Source organism: Mauremys mutica, unplaced genomic scaffold (assembly GCF_020497125.1).
Source record: "Mauremys mutica isolate MM-2020 ecotype Southern unplaced genomic scaffold, ASM2049712v1 000167F_np12_subseq_1:193241_obj, whole genome shotgun sequence".
NCBI classification, from domain to species: domain Eukaryota; kingdom Metazoa; phylum Chordata; order Testudines; family Geoemydidae; genus Mauremys; species Mauremys mutica.
Genome location: NW_025422868.1, coordinates 7919 through 35365, shown reverse-complemented (window position 1 = coordinate 35365; position 27447 = coordinate 7919). Strand labels below are relative to the sequence as shown.

Sequence of the window (27447 nt, the reverse complement as noted above, 5' to 3'; positions counted from 1 at the left end):
CTTAGGTCAGTCTGCCATTTCCTTTAGTTCATGCAACACTTTTTAGTGTGATTGCTTGGCTCTCGCAGGTCCACACGTGACTTCTTCCAGGGCTGAGGCTGAAGGGCTGGTTCCTTCTGTTGTTCCTGTTTCAGTAACTCGTGAGCTGTGAAGAAACTCAGAATAAGAAATTCTCGGTCCTTTTCTGCTGAGCTATTGTAACATTTTGTGCAACATACTTGGACACTGCTCTGACTTTGTTAGGGCAACTTTCCATCCGCTAACGGAGCAGCTAGGGGTGTCCCTCTCCCATCAGCAGTGGGCTGGGGTGTGACCAGAGCCAGGGCCGGCTCCAGAGCCCAGCGGGGCAAGCACCTGCCTGGGGCGGCCCTTTCCCGGGGGGGCGGCAGGCTGGGCCGGCGGACCTGCCGCAGTCATGCCTGCGGGAGGTCCACCGGAGCCCCGGGAGCAGCGGACCTGCCGCAGGCATGACTGCGGAGGGGACGCTCGGCCGGCGGCTCCAGTGGACCTCCCGCAGGCATGACTGCGGACGGTTCGCTGGTCCCGCGGCTCGGCTGGACCTCCCGCAGGCATGACTGCGGCAGCTCAACCGGAGCCGCCGGACCTGCAAACCGCCCGCAGCTGCGGGAGGTCCAGCTGAGCCGCGCGACCAGCGGACCCTCTGCAGTCATGCCCGCGGGAGGTCCGCTGCTCCCGCGGCTCGGGGGCGCCTCCCAGGCATGACTGCTTGGGGCGGCCAAAAACCTAGAGCCGCCCCTGACCAGAGCACCCCAGTCCCCAACCAGCAGAATGGTTCCTGGTGGTGAAACGTACAGTAGCCCCAGGGCTGTTTCAATTTATGCCAAGGACTGACCCACAACAAGCAAGAGAGAGAGGAAAAGGAGCCTTAGGAGCCACTTTCTCCTTCCTTCATGTGCTATTTGGCTACGCCTGGGGATCTGTCCCTCTAAATTTATTAAGATTTAAAATATCTAAATATGAGCAACAGGGGATGGATCACTTGATGATTCTGTTCATTCCCTCTGGGACGCCTGGCAGTGGCCACTGTCAGAAGACAGGATACTGGGCTAGATGGACCTTTGGTCTGACTCGGTATGGCTGTTCTTATGTTCTTATTTTTAATGTTGATTTAAGTTAAGTTTACATTTTAACTTTATTAACTTCCTATTTTTTTACCTTGAGATCCATATGTTTCTTGGCCTAGGATTCCTGCACTTACTATTTAACAAACTTCCATTCACAATTTTCCTCATGCTCCTTCATTCTTTCTGGAAAATGGTCCCTCCCTCAGGACTCTCCCATACACCTCTTCATTCCCCATCCTAGAACATCTACAGATTCCACTGCACCTGCATCATGGACATCCCCCTAGAAACATCGCAGGACAGCAAATGTTGTATTGCACCAAGTTGTCTGTAGGAAATCCCATTATCAAATAGAATGGTGGTGATGTGCAAATCACATCTCTATAAGCTTTAGTGAAATTCTTTTAAAAAGGAACTAGAAGTAGGAGACCCTAACTTGAAACAGCCATAAGATGGCTCATGAATTGCCACTATAAAACTGCTAGCATTCTTAAGGACCAAGAATATCTGTGGGGTAGTAAATGCTTATTATTGGTTCATGATATGCTGCAGGTGGAATCTGTTGCTACAGCTGTATCCTATTATTCTAGAACAGGGGTAGTCAACCTATAGCACATATGCCAAAGGCGGCACACAAGCTGATTTTCAGTGGCACTCACACTGCCCGGGTCCCAGCTGGTCCAGGAGGCTCTTCATTTTAAATTAATTTTAAATGAAGCTTCTTAAACATTTTAAAACCTTACTTACTTTACATACAACAATAGTTTAGTTCTATATTATAGACTTATAGAAAAAGACCTTCTAAAAACGTTAAAATGTATGACTGGCATGTAAAACCTTAAATTAGTGAATAACTGAAGACTTGGCACAGCACTTCTGAAAGGTTGCCGACCCCAGTGCTAGAGTTTTCTCCAAGCGGTTTCATTAATAGGAACAAACATGAGAAGACTCTAGTGCCATCTCACGGACTGCCAAGGTAATGGCAGTGGTTTGCCATTTGTGCACTAGTGCAGTGTCAAGCTGGCGGCATACCCCACGTTTGAATCCCCATATGGCAATACAGGGTCAGCTGGCTAACATCTGTGGGGTAAGCTACGTATCAGAGGCCCAGGAGGCTAAGTGGGATGGGTGGGACAGAGCCCCAGGTTCCAGGCCTGCACGCGGGGAAGAAACGGCTCCCCAGAAGAGTATACAAACTGCCGGCTCTGGTTAGCCTCCCATGAAACCAGCGTCGTTGGTGGCTTGGCAGTAGTCAGCATTAGTGTGAAGGGAGGACTGACCACTCGGGATTGTCTCTGGGCATAACTGGTTCTTGGGAGGGCGCTGGATGTGTCTGTCCTCTAAAGAAAGAAGAAACCTCAAAGACTCACTGGGCCAGTCCAATGGAGCGAGCCTGACTCAGTCTAGCTGAGCCTCTGGCTCTGTTGCCTAGCCCTGTGGTTCTCAACCAGGGATATGCAGAGCTCTTCCGGGGGAACATCAACTCATCTAGATATTTGCCTAGGTTTACAACAGGCTACATTAAAAAGCAGTAGCTAAGTCAGTACAAACTGAAATTTTACACATACAATGGCTTGTTTATGCTGCTCTGTGTACTATACACTTAAATGTAAGTACAATATTTATATTCTAATTTAATGATGGTAAAAGAGAAAGTAAGCAATTTTTTAGTAGTCGTGTGCTGCGACACAGCTGTATATTTGATTTTGCAAGCAAGTAGTTTTTAAGCGAGGTGAAACTTGGGGTAGGCAAGACAAATCAGGCTCCTGAAAGGGGGACAGTAATCTGGAAAGGTTGAGAGCCACTGTCCTAGCTGATTCGAGGGCTTTATTCTACACCCTAAGGAAGAAGGATGCAGGGATCTTGTTTTCCAGCCTGGGTGAGTCCTCTGATCTCTGGCCTGAGGGATGAAGGAAACATGACTTGGTTTGTCTGGGGATCATAACTGGGGCCAAGGGGAATGGATCTCGGAGAGAAGAGATCCTCTGGGAGTGACAGTGAGGAATCTGGGGAGTGGGGAGAAATTCCCACTTTCCCATTGCTAGGGCCAGTGACTGGTGTTCCAAAGGGTGGGTGAACCTCCTCCCCATTCAGTGCTCAGCAGGTTCCACCCTCACCCCAGCGGCAAAGGCAGAACCACTCCAGAAGTTTGCTTGTCTCAGAAGTTAGGGGGGAGGCCACAGGGGGGCAGCCTGTCTGTGTATGGAATGGGGAAGCCACTGCTCTGGATCTCTCGCTCGCTCTTGGCAGCTGTGAGGCTTGACAGGCCAGAGTGTACCCAGTCACCACTTGTCTAGGCCTAGAGGGAATGCACTGCTGCAGTCACAGTAAAGACTTTCCAGTTTCTGGACCTCTTCAGGTCAAGTGACTCAACCCTAATTGCCCCTGAGCAACTGGGAGGAGACACACGGTGCATTGCTATAGCTCACAAGGCAAAGAGCTGGCACAGATCTCAGCATCTCTCTAGTGCTCTTACCTGTCCAGCGGCTTCTGACTTGGAACTTACCTATGGCCATAAACACCTCGGTCACTTGGTGGTTGGATTTTGCCGACGTTTCCATGTAAATTAAGCTTTTGCTCTTTGCAAACTCCTCCGCCTCCTAGTTGGGTGGGGAAGGTACAAAAACAGGGTTATTTCAAAGTAGACGTAGGTGTGTTCTGCACGGTAATCACATCCAGCTTGGTAAATGTCCTGGAAAGTGGTGGAAATAAGGGCTGCATTTACAAGGTATTGGATCTTGTCCTTAGGCCTGGCAGGGAGGCACAGCTCCTCCCTGTATGATTAGACACCGCAGGTGTGATAGGGCCCTGCCCAGTGTGGACAGGGCTGCATGGTGCCAACCTGGAGAAGCAATCTCGGAATGGACACTGTCCTAGGGTCTCACCCCCACTTTGAGCTTGTGAGTTCAAAGATGGGGACCCGCAGGTATTCTCCCCCCACCCTAACCCTTAGGGTAGGTTTCCTTCTCGCTGCCACCACTCGATTGATTCGGTGAATCGAGACACCCCTCTGTTCCCCCCCCTCCTTCCAGAGACTTTCCTGGGGAAGCACAGATCAAATCACAGAGGGAGAAAGATTTCTTTCACTTCCCTCTCCCTTCCCTGCTTTCTCTGCTTGGAGACAACCCTTGTCTCTACAGAGTGACGCCTAGCTTCCTTCCCCTGAATCCACAGGTAAGGAACTTAACCAAGTCCTGAACCTAAAAGAGTTTATTAAAAGAATAAAAAAAAGAAAAAAAATACACAATCTCTATGAATCCAAGATAGACATTCATAGGGTCTAGTCTTATTAATCCCTGGAGAAATTTCTCCCTTTTCCTCAGTACAAACAATACAGGCAAAATTACGAATAATCAATACAAACACACAGAATTGCAGACACAGGATTCTTATATGAAATTACCCAGTACTTCTAATACTCACTAGCTTGAATAGAAGAAATTAGTTCAGAAAGATGCGCAGACTTGATTAAGCGTCTGGGCTGGTGTAGTTCCAGACGGCTAAGAACACAGAACAAAAACACAGAGACCCAAGTTCCCGCTCTCTGGGATTTTCAAATTCTCTTCCCTGATTGGTCCTTTGGTCAGGTGTTTCACCAGGTCTGTGTTAACCCTTTACAGGTAGAACTTAACCCTTAACTAACTACTTATGACACACCCCCCAAATCACCAACAGTGGGAGCACTGGCGGTGATTTCCTCCTAAACTGTAAAACCAACAGAGTAATAAACACATGCACTATTACATATACTACTAAGCATATAACATGTAAAGAACACTTTTTAGCCACTAGATTCTGGGAAACTGTCACGAGAGAGTGCATCAGCAACTTTGTTGGAAGCTCCTGAAATGTGTTGAATTTCAAAATCAAAGTCTTGGAGAGCTAAACTCCATCTGATAAGTTTTTTGTTGTTTCCCTTGTTAGTATGAAGCCACTTTAGTGCAGCATGATCGGTTTGTAGCTGGAACTGCCGTCCCCAAACGTATGGGCGTAGCTTTTCCAAGGCATACACAATGGCGTAACACTCTTTTTCACTGACGGACCAGTGGCTTTCCCTCTCAGACAGCTTCTTGCTGAGAAACACGACAGGATGGAAGTTGTGATCCGGTCCTTTCTGCATGAGAACCGCTCCTACCCCACGGTCAGATGCATCGGTGGTAACTAGGAAGGGTTTGTCAAAGTCCGGGGCCCGTAATACAGGGTCAGACATGAGCATTGCCTTAAGCTGGATAAAGGCTTCCTGACACTCATCAGTCCACTTAACTGCATTTGGCTGGGTTTTTCTGGTCAGATCAGTTAGTGGAGCAGTGATTTGGCTGTAGTGTGGTACAAACCGCCTGTAATATCCGGCCAAACCTAAGAAGGATTGGACCTGTTTCTTTGACCTTGGGACAGGCCACTGTTGGATAGCCTCCACCTTGGCCTGTAGGGGGTTGATGGTTCCTTGACCCACCTGGTGTCCTAGGTAAGTCACTCTGTTTTGGCCTATTTGACACTTTTTGACCTTAACAGTTAGTCCTGCCTGCCTGATGCGCTCTAAAACCATTTTCAAATGTTCTAGGTGTTCGGGCCATGAATCAGAAAAAATGGCCACATCATCGAGGTATGCAACTGCACAGTCTCCCAATCCTGCTAGTAGACCATCCACCAGCCTTTGGAAGGTGGCAGGTGCATTCCGCAGTCCGAACGGAAGCACAGTAAACTCATACACCCCTGCATGGGTGATAAAGGCAGACTTTTCCTTGGCAGGTTCATCCAGTGGTACTTGCCAGTACCCCTTGGTTAAGTCAATGGTAGAGATGAACTGGGCACGTCCCAACTTTTCCAATAGCTCATCAGTGCGTGGCATTGGATAGTTGTCTGGACGAGTTACAGCATTTAGCTTACGGTAGTCCACACAAAAGCGTATTTCCCCATCTGGTTTGGGAACCAGAACCACTGGAGATGCCCATGCACTGGTAGAAGGGCGGATGATACCCATCTCCAACATGTTGTCAATCTCCTGTTTAATAGCAACTTTGGCATGAGGTGACACCCGGTAGGGTGGGGTCCTAATCGGGTGAGCATTACCTGTGTCAATGGAGTGGCAGGTTTGCTCAGTCCGTCCTGGGTTGGCTGAGAACAAGGGCGCGAAGTGAGTGCACAGCTCCTTGATCTGTTGCCGCTGCAGACGTTGCAGGGTTGTGGAGAGGGTCACCTCTTCCACACCACCATTTCTTTTACCTTCGTAGTAGACACCTTCAGGCCACTCGGTGTCATCTCCTTCCTGAACTGTAAAGTGACAGACCTGTAATTCTCTGGGATAAAAGGGCTTTAAAGAGTTAACATGAAACACTTTAGGCTTTAAAGAGGAATCAGGGAATGTTATGAGGTAGTTAACAGCTCCCAGGCGCTCCTGGACCATGTATGGTCCTTCCCAGGACGCTTCCATCTTATGGAAGCCTTCAAGACCATGACCTGGTCTCCTACCTTGAAGGACCGCTCCTTGGCATGTCGATCATACCAGACCTTTTGCTCCGCTTGAGCATCTCTTAAGTTCTCTCGAGCAAGGGCCCAAGAGTCTCGGAGGGTGTTTTGAAGGTTGCTTACAAAGTCCAGAATGTTAGTCCCTGGAGGAGGTGTAAACCCCTCCCATTGCTGCTTTACCAGCTGTAATGGCTCCTTAACCTCATGGCCATACACCAGCTCGAATGGTGAGAATCCTAAACTGGGATGTGGAACAGCCCTGTAGGCAAACAGCAACTGCTGTAACACTAGATCCCAATTATTGGAGTGTTCATTGACGAATTTGCGGATCATGGCCCCCAATGTTCCATTAAACCTTTCCACTAGGCCATTAGTTTGGTGGTGGTACGGGGTGGCAACCAAATGATGCACCCCATGAGTTTCCCACAGGTCTTTCATGGTCCCTGATAGGAAATTTGTTCCCGAATCTGTTAGAATCTCGAAGGGCCAACCCACCCTGGTAAAAATGTCAGTTAAGGCCTGGCACACAGTTTGAGCCCTGGTGTTGCCTAGAGCTACTGCTTCCGGCCATCTGGTAGCAAAGTCCACAAAAGTCAGTATGTACTGCTTTCCTCTAGGGGTCTTTTTTGGGAAAGGACCCATAATATCCACAGCTACTCGCTGAAATGGGACCTCAATTATGGGAAGTGGCTGGAGAGGGGCCTTGACCTGGTCTTGAGGTTTTCCTACCTTTTGGCATACCTCACAAGACCGGACATACTTGGCAACGTCCTTGCCCATCCCCTCCCAGTCGAAGGACCTTCCCAACCTGTCTTTGCTTCGGTTCACCCCAGCATGGCCACTGGGATGATCATGGGCTAAGCTTAAGAGCTTTTCCCGGTACTTCGTCGGAACTAGCAACCGTTTTTGAGGATGAAAGCCCTCCTGGTGTCCACCAGAAAGACATTCCTTGTATAAAAGTCCTTGGTCCACAACGAACCGGGATCGGTTAGTGGAGCTGAGAGGCGGTGGGTTGCTGCGTGCCGCCGCCCATGCTTTCTTGAGGCTGTCATCGGCTTCCTGCTCAGTCTGGAACTGTTCCCTTGAGGCGGGAGACACCAGTTCCTCTGGAAGTGATGTAGGTGATGAGATTGTTTCTGTTGACTGTGAACCGCTCTCCGCTGGTCCACGAGGTGTTATTTCAGGCTCCGGCTGAGCCTCTAGGGTAGGGTTGTCTGCTGCTTCTGCCAGTTTTGGCCCGTTGTCGCCCTCCGGCGGTGGAGTTGTAAGCGCTGGCGTCGGTGCTGGCGCTGGTACTGCCGCTGGTTGCTCTTCCAGTTCCGGTTCTGGGACTGGATGTAGTATGGCTGCTGTAGGTGTTGGCATGGGATCCGGTTCCACCACCTCTGTCTGGGTCTCTGGTAACACAGACGGGGTCTTGGTGGATGGCTCAGGAACAGGGATGGGTGCAGCAGCTCGTCTGGCTTGGCTGCATGTAACCACTCCCTCTGTTTCTGGCGGCTCAACGTGATGGGCCAAGTGGTTGCCCAGAATCATGGGGACAGAATAATTGTCATAGACAGCAAAAGTCCACATCCCTGACCAGCCCTTGTACTGGACAGGTAAATGCGCTGAAGGTAATGTCACAGGTTTTGACATGAAGGGGCGAACTGTCACTGTGGTTTTCGGGTTGATGAATTTGGGGTCCACGAAGGTTCGGTGGATAGCTGACATATGTGCTGCAGTGTCTCTCCATGCGATAACTTCCTTTCCGTCCACTCTCAAAGTTTCCCTAAAGCATACGGGTATTTGAGAGATATCTAATTCCGGGTTTCCTTGGTGTGCAGGTGCAAGGAGTTGGACCCGGTTCAGGTTCTTTGGGCATTTGGCTTTGATATGCCCCAGTTCATTGCATCCAAAACATCGCCCACTTGATGGGTCACGGGGTTGTGTTGGTTTACTGGAAACTGGTGAGGTAGAAGAAGAGGTAGGGTGTGACTGTGCTTGGGTTGTAGGTGTGGGCTTGATTGGCCCTCGATGGTAAGGTTTAGTCTCAGTGGGTACCTTGTGTGATTCGCTCCCTTTGGCAGTAGCTTTCGTGTTGTCTACCGATGCCATCCATCTGGCTCCAATCTCTCCTGCCTCAGTGAGAGTTTTTGGTTTACCATCTTGGATGTAGCGTCTAATGTTCTCAGGAACACCATCTAGGAACTGCTCCATCAATATCAGGAGGTGTAGGTCGTCTAGCTCCTCAACCTTGGATCCTGATATCCAGGACAAATAGTGTTTTTCCAGGTAAGCAGCGTGCTCTGGAAATGACATCTCTGGTTTCCATTTCTGGGCTCTGAAACGCTGACGGGCGTGATCAGGGGTGATGCCCATTCTGAGTCTGGCCTTGGTTAGGAACAGTGGAAAGTCGTCCATCTGGTCTCTAGGCATTTCAGCTGCCACCAGGGATAATTGTCCGCTGAGCTGTGACCTCAGCTCCATCATGTATTGTTCTTTAGGAAGATGGTATCCAATACAGGCCCTCTCAAAGTTTTCTAAAAAGGCCTCAACATCATCCCCTGCCTTGTAGGCGGGAAATTTTTTCCGAGAAGTTTGATCAGTAGGTGGATGGGGTGGTGGATTATTCTGCTTAGCCTTTTCTACTTCCAGAGCCTGCATCTGGATTTCCAGATCTTTCTCTCTTAATTCCATTTGTCTGATGTGGTCTGCCTCTCTGGCTCTCTGGTCTGCCTCCATGGCTGCCATCGCCATCTTGTGTTCTCTCTCTTTGGCTTCCAGGATTTGTAATTGCAATCGAGCAAGCTCTAGTTGGTCACTTGTTTCCGTCATGTCTGTGCCTTGGGGTGCTGGCCACACCCCTCCCTGTTTATGATAACTTGAGTAAAGAAAGGGTAATTAATCCAGTGTATAGCAAATTGTGTGTTGCCTCTCTCTATTGTTCTGTACTGAGCAACAGGGAAAATCTAAAAAACTCTGTGTCTCTGCGAGAAAAGTCTAGTGAAATTCTCGCAGGGATCAGTGGCTTCCTGCCTTCTGCATTTCAGAAGTCACAGGAAAAAAACTGGCTTCAGGATCTTTCTCTCCTCACCAAACCCTTCCTGCCTTCTGCATTTCAAAAGTCACAGGAAAAAAAACTGGCTTCAGGATCTTTCTCTCCTCACCAAACCTGTTTTCCCTGTTGGACGGGATGAGCTCCGAGGAGCACCTTCCCCCACCCAAGGAATCCTGATCACACAAAGGAAGGACACGCCTCCTTCCAGCCAGGGCTAAAAATGTTTCTAGCTCTGAACTGTTAAAAACCTCTGGCTTGAGAATCGTTATCTCCCCAGCAAACCTGTGAGGGGCACTTCCCCCCACCTAAGGAATGCACACACCTCCTCCCAGGCACTGTATTGAAAATGCTTCTACTGTGGTAGAAAGCCTCTAGCAATGGGTTCGACACACCGCTGTGCCACCATGTCCTAGGGTCTCACCCCCACTTTGAGCTTGTGAGTTCAAAGATGGGGACCCACAGGTATTCTCCCCCCACCCTAACCCTTAGGGTAGGTTTCCTTCTCGCTGCCACCACTCGATTGATTCGGTGAATCGAGACACCCCTCTGTTCCCCCCTCCTCCTTCCAGAGACTTTCCTGGGGAAGCACAGATCAAATCACAGAGGGAGAAAGATTTCTTTCACTTCCCTTTCCCTTCCCTGCTTTCTCTGCTTGGAGACAACCCTTGTCTCTACAGAGTGACGCCCTAGCTTCCTTCCCCTGAATCCACAGGTAAGGAACTTAACCAAGTCCTGAACTTAAAAGAGTTTATTAAAAGAATAAAAAAAAGAAAAAAAATACACAATCTCTATGAATCCAAGATAGACATTCATAGGGTCTAGTCTTATTAATCCCTGGAGAAATTTCTCCCTTTTCCTCAGTACAAACAATACAGGCAAAATTACGAATAATCAATACAAACACACAGAATTGCAGACACAGGATTCTTATATGAAATTACCCAGTACTTCTAATACTCACTAGCTTGAATAGAAGAAATTAGTTCAGAAAGATGCGCAGACTTGATTAAGCGTCTGGGCTGGTGTAGTTCCAGACGGCTAAGAACACAGAACAAAAACACAGAGACCCAAGTTCCCGCTCTCTGGGATTTTCAAATTCTCTTCCCTGATTGGTCCTTTGGTCAGGTGTTTCACCAGGTCTGTGTTAACCCTTTACAGGTAGAACTTAACCCTTAACTAACTACTTATGACAGACACAAACACTAGTGTAGCAGGGCAAGTTGTGGTTTTCCTGACTAGTGGCTGAGAAGTAGGAAGAGGAGCATGCAGAAATCTCCAGCTATTTGCAAGGGTGGCTCTGGGACAAATCTCCAAGCTGGATGCTGCAAACTGCCTTAGGGCCTCCTACTCCCGTCGTTAGCTCCAGCACTCTCACTGTCAGACTAATGATGTACAAGGAGCCTTAAGGGTCAGAACTCATCTGCATGGTGCATTAGTCTGCACTGGAGTGGGACACATTCCAGTGTGTTGTGCACTAACAGGCCTGTGCGTGCTGCAGTGACGCACACTAGGGAACTCTCCGTGCGTGCCAGCAGGTCCTTATGGGCCAGTTAGTGCACAACACACAAGTGCACCCTAGACCTTGCCCCCCGCTCGTGCAGACAAGCTCTTAGTTTACACTGACTTTAGTTCCCCACCTTTCTGAAGTGCAGCATGTTCGGTGATAGAGCCACCATTGGATTCCAGCAGATTCTGCTGCGAAGCCTAAAGCTTCCTATTTCCCCAGCTCACACTCCTTCTGTTCCAGTCACACGGTTGCAGCTGAACTGTTTAGGCCACGCTTGTTTTCTCTGTTGCACAGCTCAAGGCATTGCAGCCGGTCTCTGACTGGAACCTGTTCAAACTCACTGGAGACACGGATCCGAGAGTTAAACCCTCGAGCTTTTTTTGTCCCATGCAGTTCTCATTCATTGAACTTGGTGGTCAGTGATGCAGCATCAGCTTCTAGTGAGGCTTCAGAATTTTTTTAATGAAATTCAAAGCATCTATGTATTGTTTTTTCTGCATCAACTCAGTGATGGCAAATTTTGAAGCAACATCTGGGAACATCCTCTCTGACACTGAAACCTACCTATGCACACTCTGAACCCTCTGAACAAACTCATCGTAGCTCAGGAAAGTCTCTAAGATCCAAGAAAGTTAGTAGCTGAAACAGAGGGCAAAATGGGATTTATGACCTCTAACATCCCTGGCACCCAGTGGGGCCTTGCTATATTGCTTGCTGCTAGTAGGACTGTGTTCACCTAAACATTTACTTATAAACTGTTCGGTGTGAAAGCCTGAAGTGCAGCACTCAGGGAACATGCTGCCGTGGTGTTTTTGGAAGAGAGAATCTGCTAAGTGCTGAGATCTTACTGCAGTGATGCCACTTACCTCAAAGGTGACTTCCCGCTGAGCAGCAAGATCTGTCTTATTGCCGACTAAAACAATCACGAGCTCATCGGGAAGAAATTCCTTCTCTAATTCCCTCAACCATAGCTTTGCTCTTGAAAAAGTTGCCTGGAAACGTGTGAGAGAGAGAGAGACAGACAATAAACCAACAGATACTCAGGAGCTGTCACATGGCCCAAAGGAGATTGGCAGGTGAGGGCTAAAAATTGTAGAAACAAATGGGTTATGGGCTTGTCACAGGTAGTGCTGCTAGGTGCACTACTCAGCATGGAACCAGCTCTAAATGTACTTCCTTCCTCAAAGCCAAAGAGGATGACTTCTCTTCCATCAGACATGACCCAACCACCATGGATCTCCAGTGGGTCATAGACCCAGCCTACAGGTGATGGGCTGAGGTGATTGGGCTCTTTTGTGATGGGGCAAGGATTCTTAAAAGCTTGGTCTACCTCTTCAATAAAATTCTGTTACTGTGAGATGTTACTCTCCAGCAGCCTATGGTCTCCTCCTTCTGTAACTACCATGGCAGTAATATAGGCATATGGCTCTCGGTGTTGCAGTTCCTGTGTGTTGCGTATTACCAGTAAAAGGGAAAAGACACGCATAACGTAGTGGGAGATCATGCAACATGTCTCCCTGGAATAGTCCATCAGAAACGGACATTAGTGTAAGCCAACTAACAGATGCATTTAATCTTTGTTACTATATCATCCTTAAAGTCTAGGGAGCTGGGAGTGAGTGTAATACCAATAGACCCTGGTTGTCAGCAGGTGGGATTGAACCTGGGGTCTCTAGAGCTTAGGTTTTTAAAATGTTTAAGAAGCTTCATTTAAAATTAAATTAAAATGCAGGGCCCCCCGGACCGGTGGACAGGACCCAGGCAGTGTGAGTGCCTCTGAAAATGAGCTTGCGTGCTGCCTTCGGCACACATGTCATAGGTTGTCTATGCCTGCTCTAAGTGGTCTCGGTGCCACTAGATGGGACAGGACGCCACATCCAGAAGGTGTGTGGGTTACATGAGGGTAGGGGAACAAAGAGCACTTAGTGATGCTCCCTCATTACCTACTTGGCTGGTGAGCTGGATTGGGCTGGGAGGTAGGGGTAGATAGAGAAATCTTGGCTTCTAGGGGGAAAGCGTGAGCATTTATTGTCCACTGTAAGTGAAATGTCTGTACCAGTTCCTTGCATGTCTTTACCAGAAGACGAAGGATAAACCTGCCCATGATGTGTAGCCCTTACGTGATGTGCGCAGGAAAAAGCAGTCTTGGTTGAAATGTCTGGAGATGTACTGGGAAGCTACCCTACACTAGAACTATTGCAGCCTACCAGCAGAGTAGCTGCATTATCAAGATTCAGTCTGGATATTTTAGAAAGTTAAAGGCAAACCCTTCTGGAGGAGAGAGGCAGGAGAACAAGCCATCGCTGGTCTTACCTTTCTGGCTATGTCATATACAAGAAGGGCAGCATTCGCCCCCCTGTAATAAAGATGGCAAATGCTATGGTACTTCTCTTGTCCTGCAGTGTCCCAGATCTCAAGCTTGATCGTGGCAGTCTCTAAACATACCAGCTGGGTGAAGAAAGAACCTGGAAGCGACAGAGATGGGACAGCTCCATGAGAAAGCCATAGCATGCACCTTAATTAATGTTAACCTTTATCTCGGTGATCTGTGTGAAAGATGGGTGTTGAGATTCGGTTGGAAGGGGCTCCGGGGGGAGGATGAGAGAGAGAGAATTAAAACATCCGCCCCACCACCACCAAAAGCAATGTAACAAACAGGCTGGTGAACTGGTATTACCCAATAACAGCCCGGTACTACACCAATGCAATTCATCAGGGTGTAGCTGGAAGATGGAGAGGGGAAGAGAAACGAGAACAATGGTTCTTGCTCAATCCATCAATATTAGTGGCATTAGCAAGCTTTGGTTTTGCAGCTGTCTAGCTGGAGGAAATGTGATGGCAGGGTGGGAATTAGGAGTCTTGAGTTCTAATCCAGCTGTACAGTGCCTGGCCCCTGTTGGGTGCTGCTGTAACAGAAATACTGCAATCTCCCCGACACTGATTTGTCTGACCTTGGGCAAGTCACTTAAGGCTTGCGTGGGCCCCTAAGCACAGCCCTGATTATACATAAGCAGCGCTGTCCCAGGAGTAGCCCCAGGGAGGTGCTCAGATGCTTCTGAGCTACAACTGCTTGTTCTTGCTCTTAGCCCATGCCAGCAAACCTGCCACACCCCCAAACTGGCAGGGCTCTGCTGGCCAGTGGGCGGGGGTGACACCAAGGCCATGCCTGCTCGCCCTCCCTCCCTGCTCTAGGGAAGTGAGAGGTGCACATTTGCTCCTGCACACCTGGCCCAGAGGCGGAAAGGTGGGGGGAGAGGCCTTGGCCCACACATTTGCCTGGGGGAATATGGGAGAGCAAAGTCCCAGCCTAGCCCTTCACCTTTCTGTCTCAGCTTGCCCAGATGGAAAATGGGTTTAATTAAAATCCACCTCCCTGGAGTGCTGTGAAAGCCAGCAAATGTCTGCAAAATGTTTGAAGATCCTTGGTCTGAAAGTGCTATAGCAGCTCAAATGTGCGGCTGTGCAAAGTAGATAGGCAGACGCCATCTGTTAAGGGCCAGATTGTCTGACAAATACATGGGCTTGAGGTAGAGGGGGCAGTACAGAGCCAAAGCTCTCCAGAGAGCCCTGGGAGGGACAGAAGCCTTCTCTGAGTGCCAAGTAACGTAGGCGAATGATACCACAGTCCTTGGTATAGGCACTGTGACTGCCTGGTTTGTGTGGCAGAGTGGGAGACCCCTTGGGCCCTCCATCCCCACTCTCCTGGCAAAGGTCAGGACCCTTCTTCAAAACAGGAAAAAAAGTGTCTTTCTGCCTGTTTCTGATGTAAAGACACCAAGCCAGATCCTTGCTTATGTAAATTGGCCTTGCCTCCATTGAAGTCAACATCTAACAGGTGGGGATCAGTCCCATGAACATCAATGGCCTCCCTAGTTCATACCAGGGTCTGTAAGCTTGCAAAACTTCCTAAAGAGACTTAACTGACCCTGTGTTGACATCTTCTATAAAAACTAAAGCCATGTTTTCCATCAATGTTGCCTACTGAGATGAATCTTTTTGCATCTGATGATGGGAGCGTGTAGCAGAACTGGGTGAATAATGGTGGTTTGGTTTTGTTGGTGGCAATCTGAAAAGTCAAAAAAAAATTCACTGCAAGTCCAACACCACATGAAATGTTTCAAAGATTTTGACTTTACATCGAGAGAAATTTTATTCTGGGTCAAATGAAACATTTATTTTAACTTTGACCATTCTAAATAATTTTTTAAAAATAAGACTAAAGGAATTTTTGAAGGTCATTTCAAACCAAAAAAATGAAACATTCTGATTTTTTTTCAGGTTGTTTTTCTTTTTTTAAACAATTTAGTGAAACTACCATGAACTCAGAAGGTGGGTGAGATAAGATCTTATCTCGGACCAACCTCTGTTGGGGGAAGGGACACACTTTCATGCTACACAGAGCTCTTCTTCGGGTCTGAGGAAGGAACCGGAGTGTTACAGCTAAACACTCCGCTTCCTACCCAGACCTTGAAGAGCTCTGTAAAGCTCAAAAGCTTGTCCCCTCTAGGGTGACCAGACAGCAAGTGTGAAAAATTGAGACGGGGATGGAGGGTAACAGGCACCTAGATAAGATAAAGCCCCAAATATTGGGACTGTCCCTATAAAATCGGGACATCTGGTCACCCTAGTCCTCTCGACCAACAGAAATTGGTCCAATAAAACACCTACCTTGTCTCGTCAATATTCTGGGACCAACCTGTCTACATTAACACTGTTACCATGAACTCCTAAAATGTGGTGGTGTCCCTGGATCTGCAGCTTTTTTCAGAAAAAAATCTTCAGCTGAAATTTCACCTAGTTCTAGTGTGAGTGGGTTTCTGTTGAAACACCAGGAAAATGTCAAAGGCAGGTTTGCTGATCACATTGGAGAGGCTAGATGGGCTGCTTTGACGACTGACTGGAGCGATTTAATGGGCAGAGCTGCTGGGAGTCTGGGACAATAGCCTTTTAAATGTCATCCATTGGAGGCTCCGTTGTCATACGTCCTCTGTCACAAACAGGGCAGAACAGAGTGTTACGTCTGGCACCCAGGAATTATACAAGGGGTGGCTCCAACCAAAACCCACTAGATCGGACTCTGAAGCACAGTTCCTGGGATTGCAGGATGCGCCTGTGTCAGTTTCTGCAGCGAGAGTAAGAAAGTGGTGCAATTTCGCAGTGAGCGCTGGGATTGGGACTGGCACCCATCCAGAGATAATGCAGTGCGATTGGTAGTAGTTCTGTGAGGGCAGCTGGGAGAGCCAGGGCAGGGGGGGAGCATGGAGAGAACGCTGAGGGAAAAATCTATAACATATAATAGTAAATGATAAACGCTCTCTTGGGTTACTCAGAACTGCAGCTGTAGACCAAAACTCTCTGCTGACGTGACCTATTTAAATGCTGCACTACCTGCAATGAACCACTAGCTGTCACTCTGACTCCACAATGAACACAGCTGTGTTGCTGGTCCCCTGTTCATGATTTCCTGTCTCCAATCTACCCCAGCAGAGAAATGTGTCCTGCATATGGCCTGAGCCTCCCTGCCAGTGAACTCCAAAGGCACTTTGCCACTGGTGTCGGTGGAGTAGGAGATGCTGAGGCCTGACTTTTTTCAGATGTGCTTCTTAGGTTGGTGCCTAAAGATCCAGCTCTGAAGAGCAGCATCAGACAAGGCCCAGCTTTTAAAATGGGCACATCAGCTTGCACAGCTTGTGCTACCTTAACCAGACTTTTCTGTATCTCGCAGTTGTCAATCCTGTGCCTGAGCTGAGAAACCAAACTAACCCCGCGCTCACGGGCTGTAACATTGGGGGTCTGTTGGGTCACATTCCATTAGCCGCCAGGGCTGCCAGCTGGAGCCCCTAACCCTGCCTGCTGAGTGATGTCCTGCTGCTTCTCTGCTGGGCCTGACAGCTTAAGCAAAACCAAACTTCACACTAGTGTAGCTCCGCTGACTTCAGCAGAGACACTCCTGCTACAAGGGAGACGCAGATCAGGCCCTTTATGTTGCACCAAAGGATTAGTTCATTGCTGCCACTCACTCACATCCCACAGTGGGCACGGATTCCCTGAAGTCATTTTTCACATAGCGGAAGGCTATGCTTGACTTTCCCACGGCCGTGCTCCCCAGCAGAACCACCTTGTAGATGTAGGCTTGCTCCGTGGACGGCCCCGCCCCCACCTGCTGCGTTCTTCTTGGGGCCATGTTCTGCAAAGAAGAGAGAACCCTGTTCAAAAGGCATTGACAGTGCGCTCCAGGGCCCTCGGATGATTAGCTGCATACACTCTAAAGAGTTAGGCCCCAGGCCTCGATTTCCCACTCAGTGTAGCAGGAGACGTGGCTCCAGTTTAACCCTTACTGCACCCCTGTTCCAATCATTCAAGCTTAACATGCTTAAAAGAATCCTAATGGGAGTCTAACCCTACGGGTACATGTACAGTACGGGGGGGCTGTACCGGCATAGCTCCGTCGGTGTATTGGCCAGTATAACGCAGTGGTATAGATACAACCAACACCAACAGAAATGGGGGTTTTCCTTTAGTGTAGGACACCACTTCCCCAACAGACAGGCGCTTCAGCGATGGAAGCATTCTTCTGTCAACACAGCTGCAGCCACCGTGCGGGCTAGGTTGCCATGGCAATGTCATGCAGGAGTGTGGGCAATCACAGGGCAACGTGCTGACCTAACTTAGGTGTAGACCAAGTCTAATCCATAGACTCATCAACAGCCTGAGCTGCTGTGGCCACAGTCACAATGTCAGGTGGCCTCTTGTAGCAGCACTGTGAACTCCAGAGTCCCTATCCTAAATACTGGTCATAGCGCTCCAACCTGTTTCTCCCCCCCTCCCCCCCCCAATACCTGACCTCCTGAGAAAGCTCTTCTGTCAATACACTGGTTTGGGCTCTTGGAACAAACTTGATACAGGTGGTCCCAAAGCTTCCAGCGCTAGGCTCACAAGGGGCAGTCCGGATGCACAGCCATGAATCAGTCAGACTTTTTCCTTACCAAGAAACCTCACTGGCCCTATACCTGTGGTTCTCAGGAGTCTCAAAGGCCAGGCGAGGCTGGCTATGGTGGGAGGCTAGGGGGGAAAAACCCATCAGTGGCTGAACTTTTAACCCTAGCAAATTTGTCTTGAAGTTGGTTTCTAGTGCTTGGTGTTATGAAGATGGGCCACATTTTCAAGGCTATATTCAGCCTTAGCAATAGCTTAAAAAAATAAGGGGACCTGTGTCCAGGGTTTCACAGGCCCCCAGCTCCAGCTGTAATAATGACTGAGACAGATCCATGAACCCCTAAAGACAAGCAACCCATGAAAACAAACGCCTATCAGAGACAGTGATTATTTTTTTAAATGGCTCCTTTTGTAAACTTTGATAGTCAAATCTCTGTATCTTCTCTCCTGCATCTATCTCTGCCTTTGTCGAGTGATTTGAGATCCTTGGGTAAAAGACTCTTTATCACAGCTGAGTAATTGTTACAGGGAGGAGCTCACTTTGAAGATGGCTGATCCTAGACACAGAGCTAGGTTCTACCTGGAGCTGACAACCTGCCCACACAAACATCAGAATTGTGTGCCCTGCTCTTCCACCCATCTACCCCTCCTCCCATGGGTTACTGTGGGGCTCAGTGACCGAGCCCCGGGGTGTATAAGCCATTATCAAGTTTTAGATGCATTTAGAAGCAGTCTGTGTGGCTCTCAAAATGAAAGATTTAATCTTCCTAGACCTAGACCGAGCGATTAAAGCAGATCAAAAGAAAAGGAGTTCACCAAATGAAGTGCTGGGCTGACAGAGAACTGTCAGGCGGGGGAGGCAGCTTTCCTTGCATCGTCCTGTGGAGATGGAGACTGGACGCAGAGAAGGGAAATGAGGAAAAGTGAATCTGAAAACAATCTCAAGCCAGCCAAACTCTGCACCATGGAGTAAAAAGAAGCAAAACTTCATCGTGTTGAGCAAATGTAAGAAACAAAACACCATCCCCAGAATTCTTGCCAGCTAGAATCTTCTGACCATGTGCAACTCTCCAACATGACACCCCACTTCGTAGGGGCATTTCCTGGGGTTCCCCCTTCTCTCTCCCTCCATCATTATTCAGACTATGCCAGACGGGAGAGTCTTTGGCATAAAAAGAGACCGGACATTGGAAAGCTGTTAGCATCTTCCTCTGAGTGTTTCTGAAATTCTCCTATAGTGCAGGAAATTGCAAGACAACGCTGAACAGAAACTTTATCCAAAAACATTGTGAATTGCAGCTGTTTAATAGAACTTACCAGTGGTAAGTTGTCTTAAGAAATCCATAAACATGCATCAAATCCAATGAATTTGCTCCCCTTTCTATCAGCCATAAATGTAAAACACAACCGCCTCAGAGGGCAGCACTGCATTAACAACGTAAAATGCCATGTAGAACGAGACTCCATTATCCCCTCCCCTATACCTGATACAGGACACCAGTGCATATCTCCATAGGAACATACCCACGCAGCAGGGGATCACTGGTCCCTCTAGAATGGCAGCCTGTCTCCAACAGTAGTCATGGCTAGTTGCTCCAAAGAGGGTGACCAGGACCTAACTTTCCCAGAGGGGAGGTTTCTTCCAAATCTAATCCAGTTTATGGACTAAACCATGAGTTTCTTGCCATCTAAATTATTTTAACCCGATCACATCTCCAAAGACCCACCTCCTCGTGTCTCCTTGGCACCAGACTTTCCATAGAGCAGTTTCTGTTTTCATCCCTTTTCCCTTAATTGGCTACACTCTTCTTTCTCCTTTACTCACATAGGGCCACTTCCTCACTCTTTCCGTGTTTATCCCTCTGATTTATTTATTGCTCCCTTCCTCCATCTAAGCTGCCTCCTCTCCCCCATCTGTTTAGGTTTTTGTAAGGGTGCCCGTCACCATGTTATCTGAGCACCTTGCAGAAAGCCATGCTTAGCTCTTACACGGCACTCACTCCACAGACCTCAAATCCCTTTACAAAGGCATTATTATTACCCAGCTGGGGCAATGGAGGGGAAGTGACTGGTTCTGTGTCACGCAGCAGCCCAGAGCCAACCAGCAACAGAACCTCCTAGGTCTCCTGACTCCCAGGCCAGCCCTTGATCAACTGGACCACACAGTCTACTCCGTTAGCATTCTCTTCCATTCCCCCTCTGTCCAAGGTCATCTTGAGCAACCCCGGTTGTTCACCTGGAGCCAGCCCAGATCTGCTAAACCTTAGGCTCTAAACTCAGGCTTGGGGGAATTTCTTAGGCCCTCAGGAATCATCGGACTCTTAATGGGTACCACAGACATGAGTGGGGTTTTCTTTCCCATTTCCCTGGGGAGGAGAGACAGTAGGAGACTCCAGGCTGAGACACTGCTGCTCCACCTTCTGGCTAGGAACCCCAGCAACTTTCCATCTAGGTACAGGGAGCAATTCTTCCCCCTGTCTGGCAAGTCTTCACTCCCTCAGCCAGGGGTAGGGACACAAGGAAAGGAAACTGGGCTCCCCCAAGGCGGGAGGGAAAGGCCAAGAAGGTCTCCTGCTTTTTGCAAAGCAAATGGTCCTGCTATCCCTGCTGTTCTCCCTAGTTCTAACCCTTGTCACCAAATACTTTGCATGTAGTGACTTCTTTAGTAGGCTGAAAAGGCAAACGTGTCTTTTCAAAGCACATCATCCGTCACTGAGAACTCTCTCCAATTCCCTCTGGCTTGGCACTTCCTATGCTTGGTATTGTCCTAAAGGTTTGTGTAAGATGAATGTGGGTCTCTTGTGTTTTCACCCTGCCCCTTTGGAAAGCTTGACCAAGAGCCACACAGCCATGTTTTAATTAAATGAGTGAGACTACAAGGTGGGACGTGGCTTTCAGTTCTCTAAGTATTTTGGTAACTCCAGAAAAATTATGTATTTACTCCCCTAGCACCTCGAGTGTGCAAGGCTCTTCAGCTGGGTAAAAAGGCACTATCCCCTACAAGTCAAGGCTTCTGATTTTAGGTTTTAACCAACAAACACCAATGAAATCGGTGTTCATCCAACAAACACCACAAAAACACGCCGTTTCTCTTGACTTCACCCCTTTCCCAGTGTGGTTTGTTTATGTAGGCAAAATGGCCCTGCTTCTGGCTGTATCTAAGGGCTTATCTACATGGAGCAGTAATGCAGGCTCTGGGAGTATGATTTCTAAAGCGTGCCTTAATTGATCTGTGTAGACCCTGCTGGTGCACACTAAAAGCTCCCTAGTGTGCTTTAACATAGGTGCTGTTTGAAACCATACTTCATTAAAGCACACTAGGGAACAAACACACTAAATGCTAACCCAGGAGTTTAATAACAAGGATACAAAGGTTAACCTAATATGCACGTCATCTTTTATCCACATGATAAAAATGAAAGTACAGTAGAACCTCATAGTTACAAACAACCTCCATTCCGGAGGTGTTTGTAGGTCTGAACAAAACATTATGTTTGTTCTTTCAAAAGTTTGCAACTGAACATTGATTTAATACAGCTTTGAAACTTTATTATGCAGAAGAAAAATGCTGCTTTCTCTTTATTTTTTTAGTAGCTTACGTTTAACACAGTACTGTAGTGTATTGGCTTTTTTCATTTCTCTGCTGCTGCCTGATTGCATACTTCCAGTTGCAAAGGAGGGGTGTGGTTGACTGGTCAGTTCATAACTCTGGTGTTTGTAATTCTGAGGTTCTATTGTAGATCCTATTCACAGGAGCGGCGCCAGGGTTTTGGCGCCCTAGGCGCAGGGCCGGCTCTACCCATTTCGCCGCCGGTCCCGTGGCTCCGGTGGACCTCCCGCAGGCGTCCCTGCGGAGGGTCCGCTCGTCCCGCGGCTCTGGTGGACCTGCCACCAGAGCCACCGGCCGCCCTCCCGGCAAAATGCTGCCCCCCCCAAATCCTGGCGCCCTAGGCGACTGCCTAGGTCGCCTAAATGGAAGCGCCGGCCCTGCCTATTCAGACAAAAATTTTGGGAAGTACCTGGAAAAAATCTTCCCATGACAGTATCAAAGAATGCCCTGGAAAAACCCTGCTTTGAGGACATGTACATAGACCTCAAATTTCTAAAAATAAACCCTGAAAACCAGAGGCCCTGAAGATAGATAAACCAAAATCAGGTACTGGGGGAGTACATCATGCAAGCCAAAATAACTGAGGCAATGCTTGTATATATTTTTGATGATTAACACTTAATTAGTGGTTTGTTTTCAAAGCACTGAGCAGTCCCTAGATGTGTTTAAAAATACACAAAATCCAATTGGGGAGGGAGGGGGAAATGTAATTGCGTGTGAAATTATCTTCATGCAGAATCACTCCTGCCTGCATCGTCCAAGTGCACAATCATGCAAGAACATGCACAGCGTCTCTCATATAACCATATTCTTAAGTCTTCGCAGGATCAGAGCTAGTGATTATAACTGCAGTTATAGGTTTGTTATAGTTGTGTCAGCATCTGGGTTTTTGTCTAAATGCCTTCGAATCAAAGCCACTTCTCCCAGCCTACCTGGTTAAGAACACCAGTGTTAGATCCTCAGCTGGTGTAAACTGACGTAGCCCTAGTCACCTCGGTGGAGCTACAATTATTTTTGGCAGCTGGGGATCTCGCCCCAATGTGTATAACTGAAATCAAAACCGCTCCCACTCACACCTACCTCAAGCAGCAACACATCTAGCAGCACAGACGGTTCAACTATGCAGTAATGTGCCTTGCATAACTCTCTCACAACAGACAATCAACCTGTGGAACTTGTTGCCATCGGATGATGCAAAGGCCAAAAGCATAACTGGTTTATGAATTAGATAAGTTCATGGATGGAGGATAGGTCCATCAATGGGTATCATCCAAAATAGTCAGGGATGCAGCCCCATGCTCTGGGTGTCCCTCCCTCTGACTGCCAGAAGCTGTTGGACTGGATGACGAGGACGGATCACCCGAAACTGCCCTGTTCTGTTCATTCAATCTGATGCATCTGGCAGTGGCCACTGTCAGAGACAGGATACTGGGCTAGGTGGATAGCCATTCTTATGGGCCCATTTTTGACCCCAAAATCTCTTCTTTCAGTTAGGAAAAATGTGCCACTGCAGCTAAAGCACTAAGTCAAGAGTCTGCATGAAAAGTATCTGCCTCGGAAGCAGATCTGGGTCTGGTTTTTTAATCTGGCTCCATTGCTATTTTTCTCATTGTCCTATTTATTATAAAATAATAAATGCAAAACCTTTGTTAGTGAGATATTACACTAAACCTCAGAGGCAGGACTAACTTGTCAATAGAGCTGGAAGGAAAATCTTTCAGGAAGGAAAGTGGTTTTTCAAACAATACAATACAGCTGCGGAAAATGTCTATATTGTTTGAAATGTTTTGCCAAAACAAAGGAAAAGTGGATTTATTTTAAATGGAAAAACTTCTGACTTCCAGGCTTTTTCTTTCCTTTTTTTCCTCTTTCCATTCCCTGTCTGTAGAAAAGAAAAGGAATGGAGGCAGGTGGGGAAATAAGTGGTTTGTTTGTTTTTGTTTTGTTTTTGTTTTTTCCTGATTCAATGAAGAAAAATATTTCTGAGAAAATTCTGGGTTTTTTTCTCTTGAAAATTTTCACTGAAAATTTACCTTCCCCCCCCTCCAACCCTGCTTATTAGTATTACACTCAGGCTTGGGTACCATATGGGGCGGGGAGGATGATAGTGCCTCCCAGGAGGAGTTTATAGGGCTGTCCTTCTCTAGAGCTGCCCACTATCTCTTGGAGTGTTAGATGAGATCATTTAAGTTAGAGCCACTGTTCGAGGTGGCCAGCAGGGGGTATGTAGCCAGAAGGTAACGGGGGGTGCAAAACGGAAACCCAGACAGTCATGAATTTACCCAGAGTCTGGTGGCCTGGTCTCTCTGTGTGGAACAAGCACAGAAGGGATGAATCTGGTGCACTATGCACTCTGCCTCTTCCAATCATGGTCACCCAATTTGGGCAGAGCTGGGTCTTTTGCTAGTGCGAGCACTTTGCACTTCCTGAATTCCCTCACTGTTCCCATCCCCAAGAGGAGGATCCAGCGTGGACATGGTCTCTGGGCTGTCACTTCCCCATTAGTGATCAGCGTCAGGCAGGGGACAGACTGAACCTAGCGCGATTGTGGATGCAGGCGGCTCCTTGCTTACTGGCACGGAAGAGCTTATTAAACCTATGGGTTGTGCACACAGCTTTGTCTAGCCGGAACCAGGCTCGTATTATCATCCCTTGTTCTCACTACCTTGCTATTCTGTTTCTTTCTGTGCTAAATGACTGGGGTTTAAGCTTGGGTGGAGCAGAATTAATAACAACACCTGGCTCTTACATAGAGCTCTCATCAATAGATCTTCAAGCACTTTACCAAAGGAGTATCATTATCCCCACTTTACAGATGGGGAAACTGAGGCACACGGGGGAAGTGATTTGCCTAGGTTCACCCAGCAGCCCAGCTGGCCCAGGTGTCCTGAGTCCCAGCACTGGGTTCTGTCCACTAGTTCAGAGTTGACTAAAGATCAGGGAATAATGCACCCCCTAAAAAATCTGGCCATTTTCTTATGGAAATTATAGTAGGGGTTAAGCTTACTAGCACCAAGTAACGTGCTGAATATTGTCAAGGCTCCCTTCTAAGTGAGAGATGGGGGATGTAAATACCATTGTTCACGATCCAAGGCATGAGAGACGGCTCCTGCCTCCCGGTTTTCTATATGTATTTCTCATCCTTTGTTGTACATGAATTGCAGAAGTATTCCCCTCCCCCTCTCTCTCCCCTCCCCTCCCCCGCACTCTGCCAGGAGCACTTCTAAAGAGCCCTGAGAACCAAAGACCAGCCCACCTGACAGCCGAGCAGGGAAACTCTGACAATGCTCTTGTGCCAGTGTGACAGGGCATCTGAGAGAAAAACACTCAACAAAGCTACCCCAGCTACCTCTCATTACTTAAGCTACACTGAGGCCATGTCCACAGCAGAAAGCTTGCACCGGTCTGACTAAAATCAATCTGGTTACCTCCCAGGAAACCCAAATTCAGATGCACTTGAACCCATTTAGCCCCCTGCAGAATGATTTTCGCTATACCAGCTGCACTAATGCAGCAAGTTTTCTAATAAAGACAAAGACCTAAAAGGAAAGAGGGGTTAGATGCCAGGAGAAACTACAGAGCTGCCTCAGGCTTTACAGAAAGTCTCTGAAACTGGTTAGCTCCCTAATTTAGGGGGAGGGGGAGGGAAGAATGGCAGTGCTGGGGGAACTGTCCCTGAACCAGCAAGCCCCCCAAACAGAAGGAAAGGGTCTGCCTGGTGATTGCTGAGAGGAGACGCGTGGACGGATCCCATAAGAAAGCAAGCCAAGACCATGGCCGGACTGAAGCCAGGCTGAGCAGGCTCCGAGACTAGGGAGAAAAGAAAGCTAGCTGATGACCCCCTCCTCTCCTGCACAATCCTGTATGTTAATAATTGTTAGGATATAGATATTCAGGACTGTCTGCAAAGGCCTATACTTTAAGAATTTAGGTGTATTCTTATCACTTAGCTAGTTATAGAGGTATAAAAGAAAGAATAAAAAATCACTGTCTGTGTAGTGGCCTTCTCTTACTGTGACAGTCTGAGGCCTGGTTCTTTAGCAGCCATAAACTGGGAAATGTATGGTCGGGTCCTCACATTCCAAACTAGTCATATTAAAATAAGGCAATCTGGGGCTGTTAGGAAGGTGATTCGATCTATCACCTCCAGAGAAAGGGAAGAGCCTAGAAATTTAGTTTGATAGTTTTCTGTCTGGTAAGAACTCACTTTTTTACTGCTGAGGTGGTGATGATACAAGAGAATTTGATTTTTATCTACTTGGAGAGTTGGCTCTTTTGTCTTTTAAAGAACACCAGTAAAAATGGGCTCTCGTGATGACACGGTCTCGGCACAGGTTCTTTAAGCTGCCATTTCATTTAAAAGCCCGTTTGTACCTATGGCCAAGCCTTTGAAAATAGGAGCCTAAAGTTAAACTCCCATAATCTGTCTTTAGGCACCTGTCTGATTTTTGAAAGCACTGAGCACCCAGCTGATCCCATGGTTGCTCCACACTGTAGAAAATCCAGGCCCCTGGATTTAGATGCCTCAGTACAGGTGTGTGTGTGTGTGGGGGGGGGGTAATTTTAGGTGCCTATTTTTGAACATTTTAGCTGAGGTTGTTTGGGTCATCTTCAGGGTGCTGAAGCTGATGCGGAGTATACACAAATGGTCATTGCTAAAGCTTACTTTTACCTAAAGATCAGCTTGGGATATGAGGGTCTAAATGGGAAGAGGACATTTCTGGATGGTATTGTACCAATGCAGGCCCGATCCATTCTCACCAAAGCCGCTGGAAGTAGGACTGGGCCCTTATTCTTGAAAGAAAATGTCTAACCCAAATGAGTTATAGAAATAGTCTCACTTTATTGCGGGATTATCTTGGGACTCCTGAGGTCTGAGTCTCATCTGTGATGGATCCCTGCATTCTGATCAAACCTTCTCCATCATTCTTTCAAGCCCTGCTGGGAGGGGCAAGCCCCTCCCCCCTCGTTTCCCCCCCCCCCCCGACACCCAAACTCTGACCTCAACTCTGGGAAGCTGAAAGGAAGCTGCCTTTCTCCACGGTACACCCAGCTCCTGGTCAAGCAGCGCTTTGGTGCTCAGTGAAGTTCTTTGCCTCTTTCAACCCTAGGTTCCTTGAGACAGAGCCTGGGTCTCCTCTGTGCAATGCTCAGCACTCAACTCACGATAGGCAATGAATGATCCAACAGAGTTTTCCCCTGAAATTAACCAAAGATGCACTGCCATCTCAGTCAGGTTACACACACCTTGGCCTGCAGTGCCCTGTGCCCAGATTGCTAATATACCCAAAGGCGCTTTGAAATGCTTTAAAAATTCAATATGTGCAAGTACATCACCTTCTCAGCCTGCTGCAGGTTTGGTGTCCCCATCTCCCCACCCTCTGCTCTTACAGGGTATTCACAGGGGAAGAGCTCACCTTTTTAAACATTGCTTTGCTTCTAGGTGGGGTGGGAGGAGACGTCTTCAATCCATTGAAAGTTGGAAACAATGCTGGTTGGGAAGCAGCGGTAGAGCAGGGCTGTGCAGGTGCTCAAACAAGTTAAATCCAATCCAGGCAAACTAGAAAGTAAAAAGCACACCTCTTGAAACTCCCCACTGAGAGCCCGGTACTTTCACCAGCACGGTGGTTGCTCCTAAAGATCAACACACAAACACAACAGCGCTTGGTAAAGTTTAAGGTCCAGTGATTCAGCAGCTAGCTGATTTGCCTTTCAGACTGCAGAGCCATAAAAACCTGTAATCAAGGTGAGTTGTGATTTGAGTGGAGCTGGCCTCTGTTCCGAAGGGCGGGGCCCTGCGCAC

General features: G+C 47.9%; 1 protein-coding gene across 1 annotated transcript; it reads right to left on the bottom strand.

Annotated features, from left to right (window-relative positions):
* LOC123356987 (ras-related protein Rab-17-like) lies at positions 1-27447 on the bottom strand. The gene is made up of 6 exons (XM_045000240.1): positions 27062-27447; positions 17123-17285; positions 13412-13563; positions 11965-12090; positions 3592-3685; positions 1-145 (listed from the first exon to the last, which is right to left on the bottom strand). Exons 1-6 carry the CDS (start codon positions 27071-27073, stop codon positions 24-26), a joined length of 669 nt encoding a protein of 222 aa, XP_044856175.1. The 5' UTR covers positions 27074-27447; the 3' UTR covers positions 1-23.

Excerpts from the sequence above, each read along its gene's own strand:
- LOC123356987 (XM_045000240.1), bottom strand. Across the intron at positions 3,686-11,964 it reads AGCGGGAAGTCACCTTTGAG|GAGGCGGAGGAGTTTGCAAA; the intron begins GTAAGTGGCATC and ends CCACCCAACTAG. Across the intron at positions 146-3,591 it reads CGAGGTGTTTATGGCCATAG|CTCACGAGTTACTGAAACAG; the intron begins GTAAGTTCCAAG and ends GTTTCTTCACAG.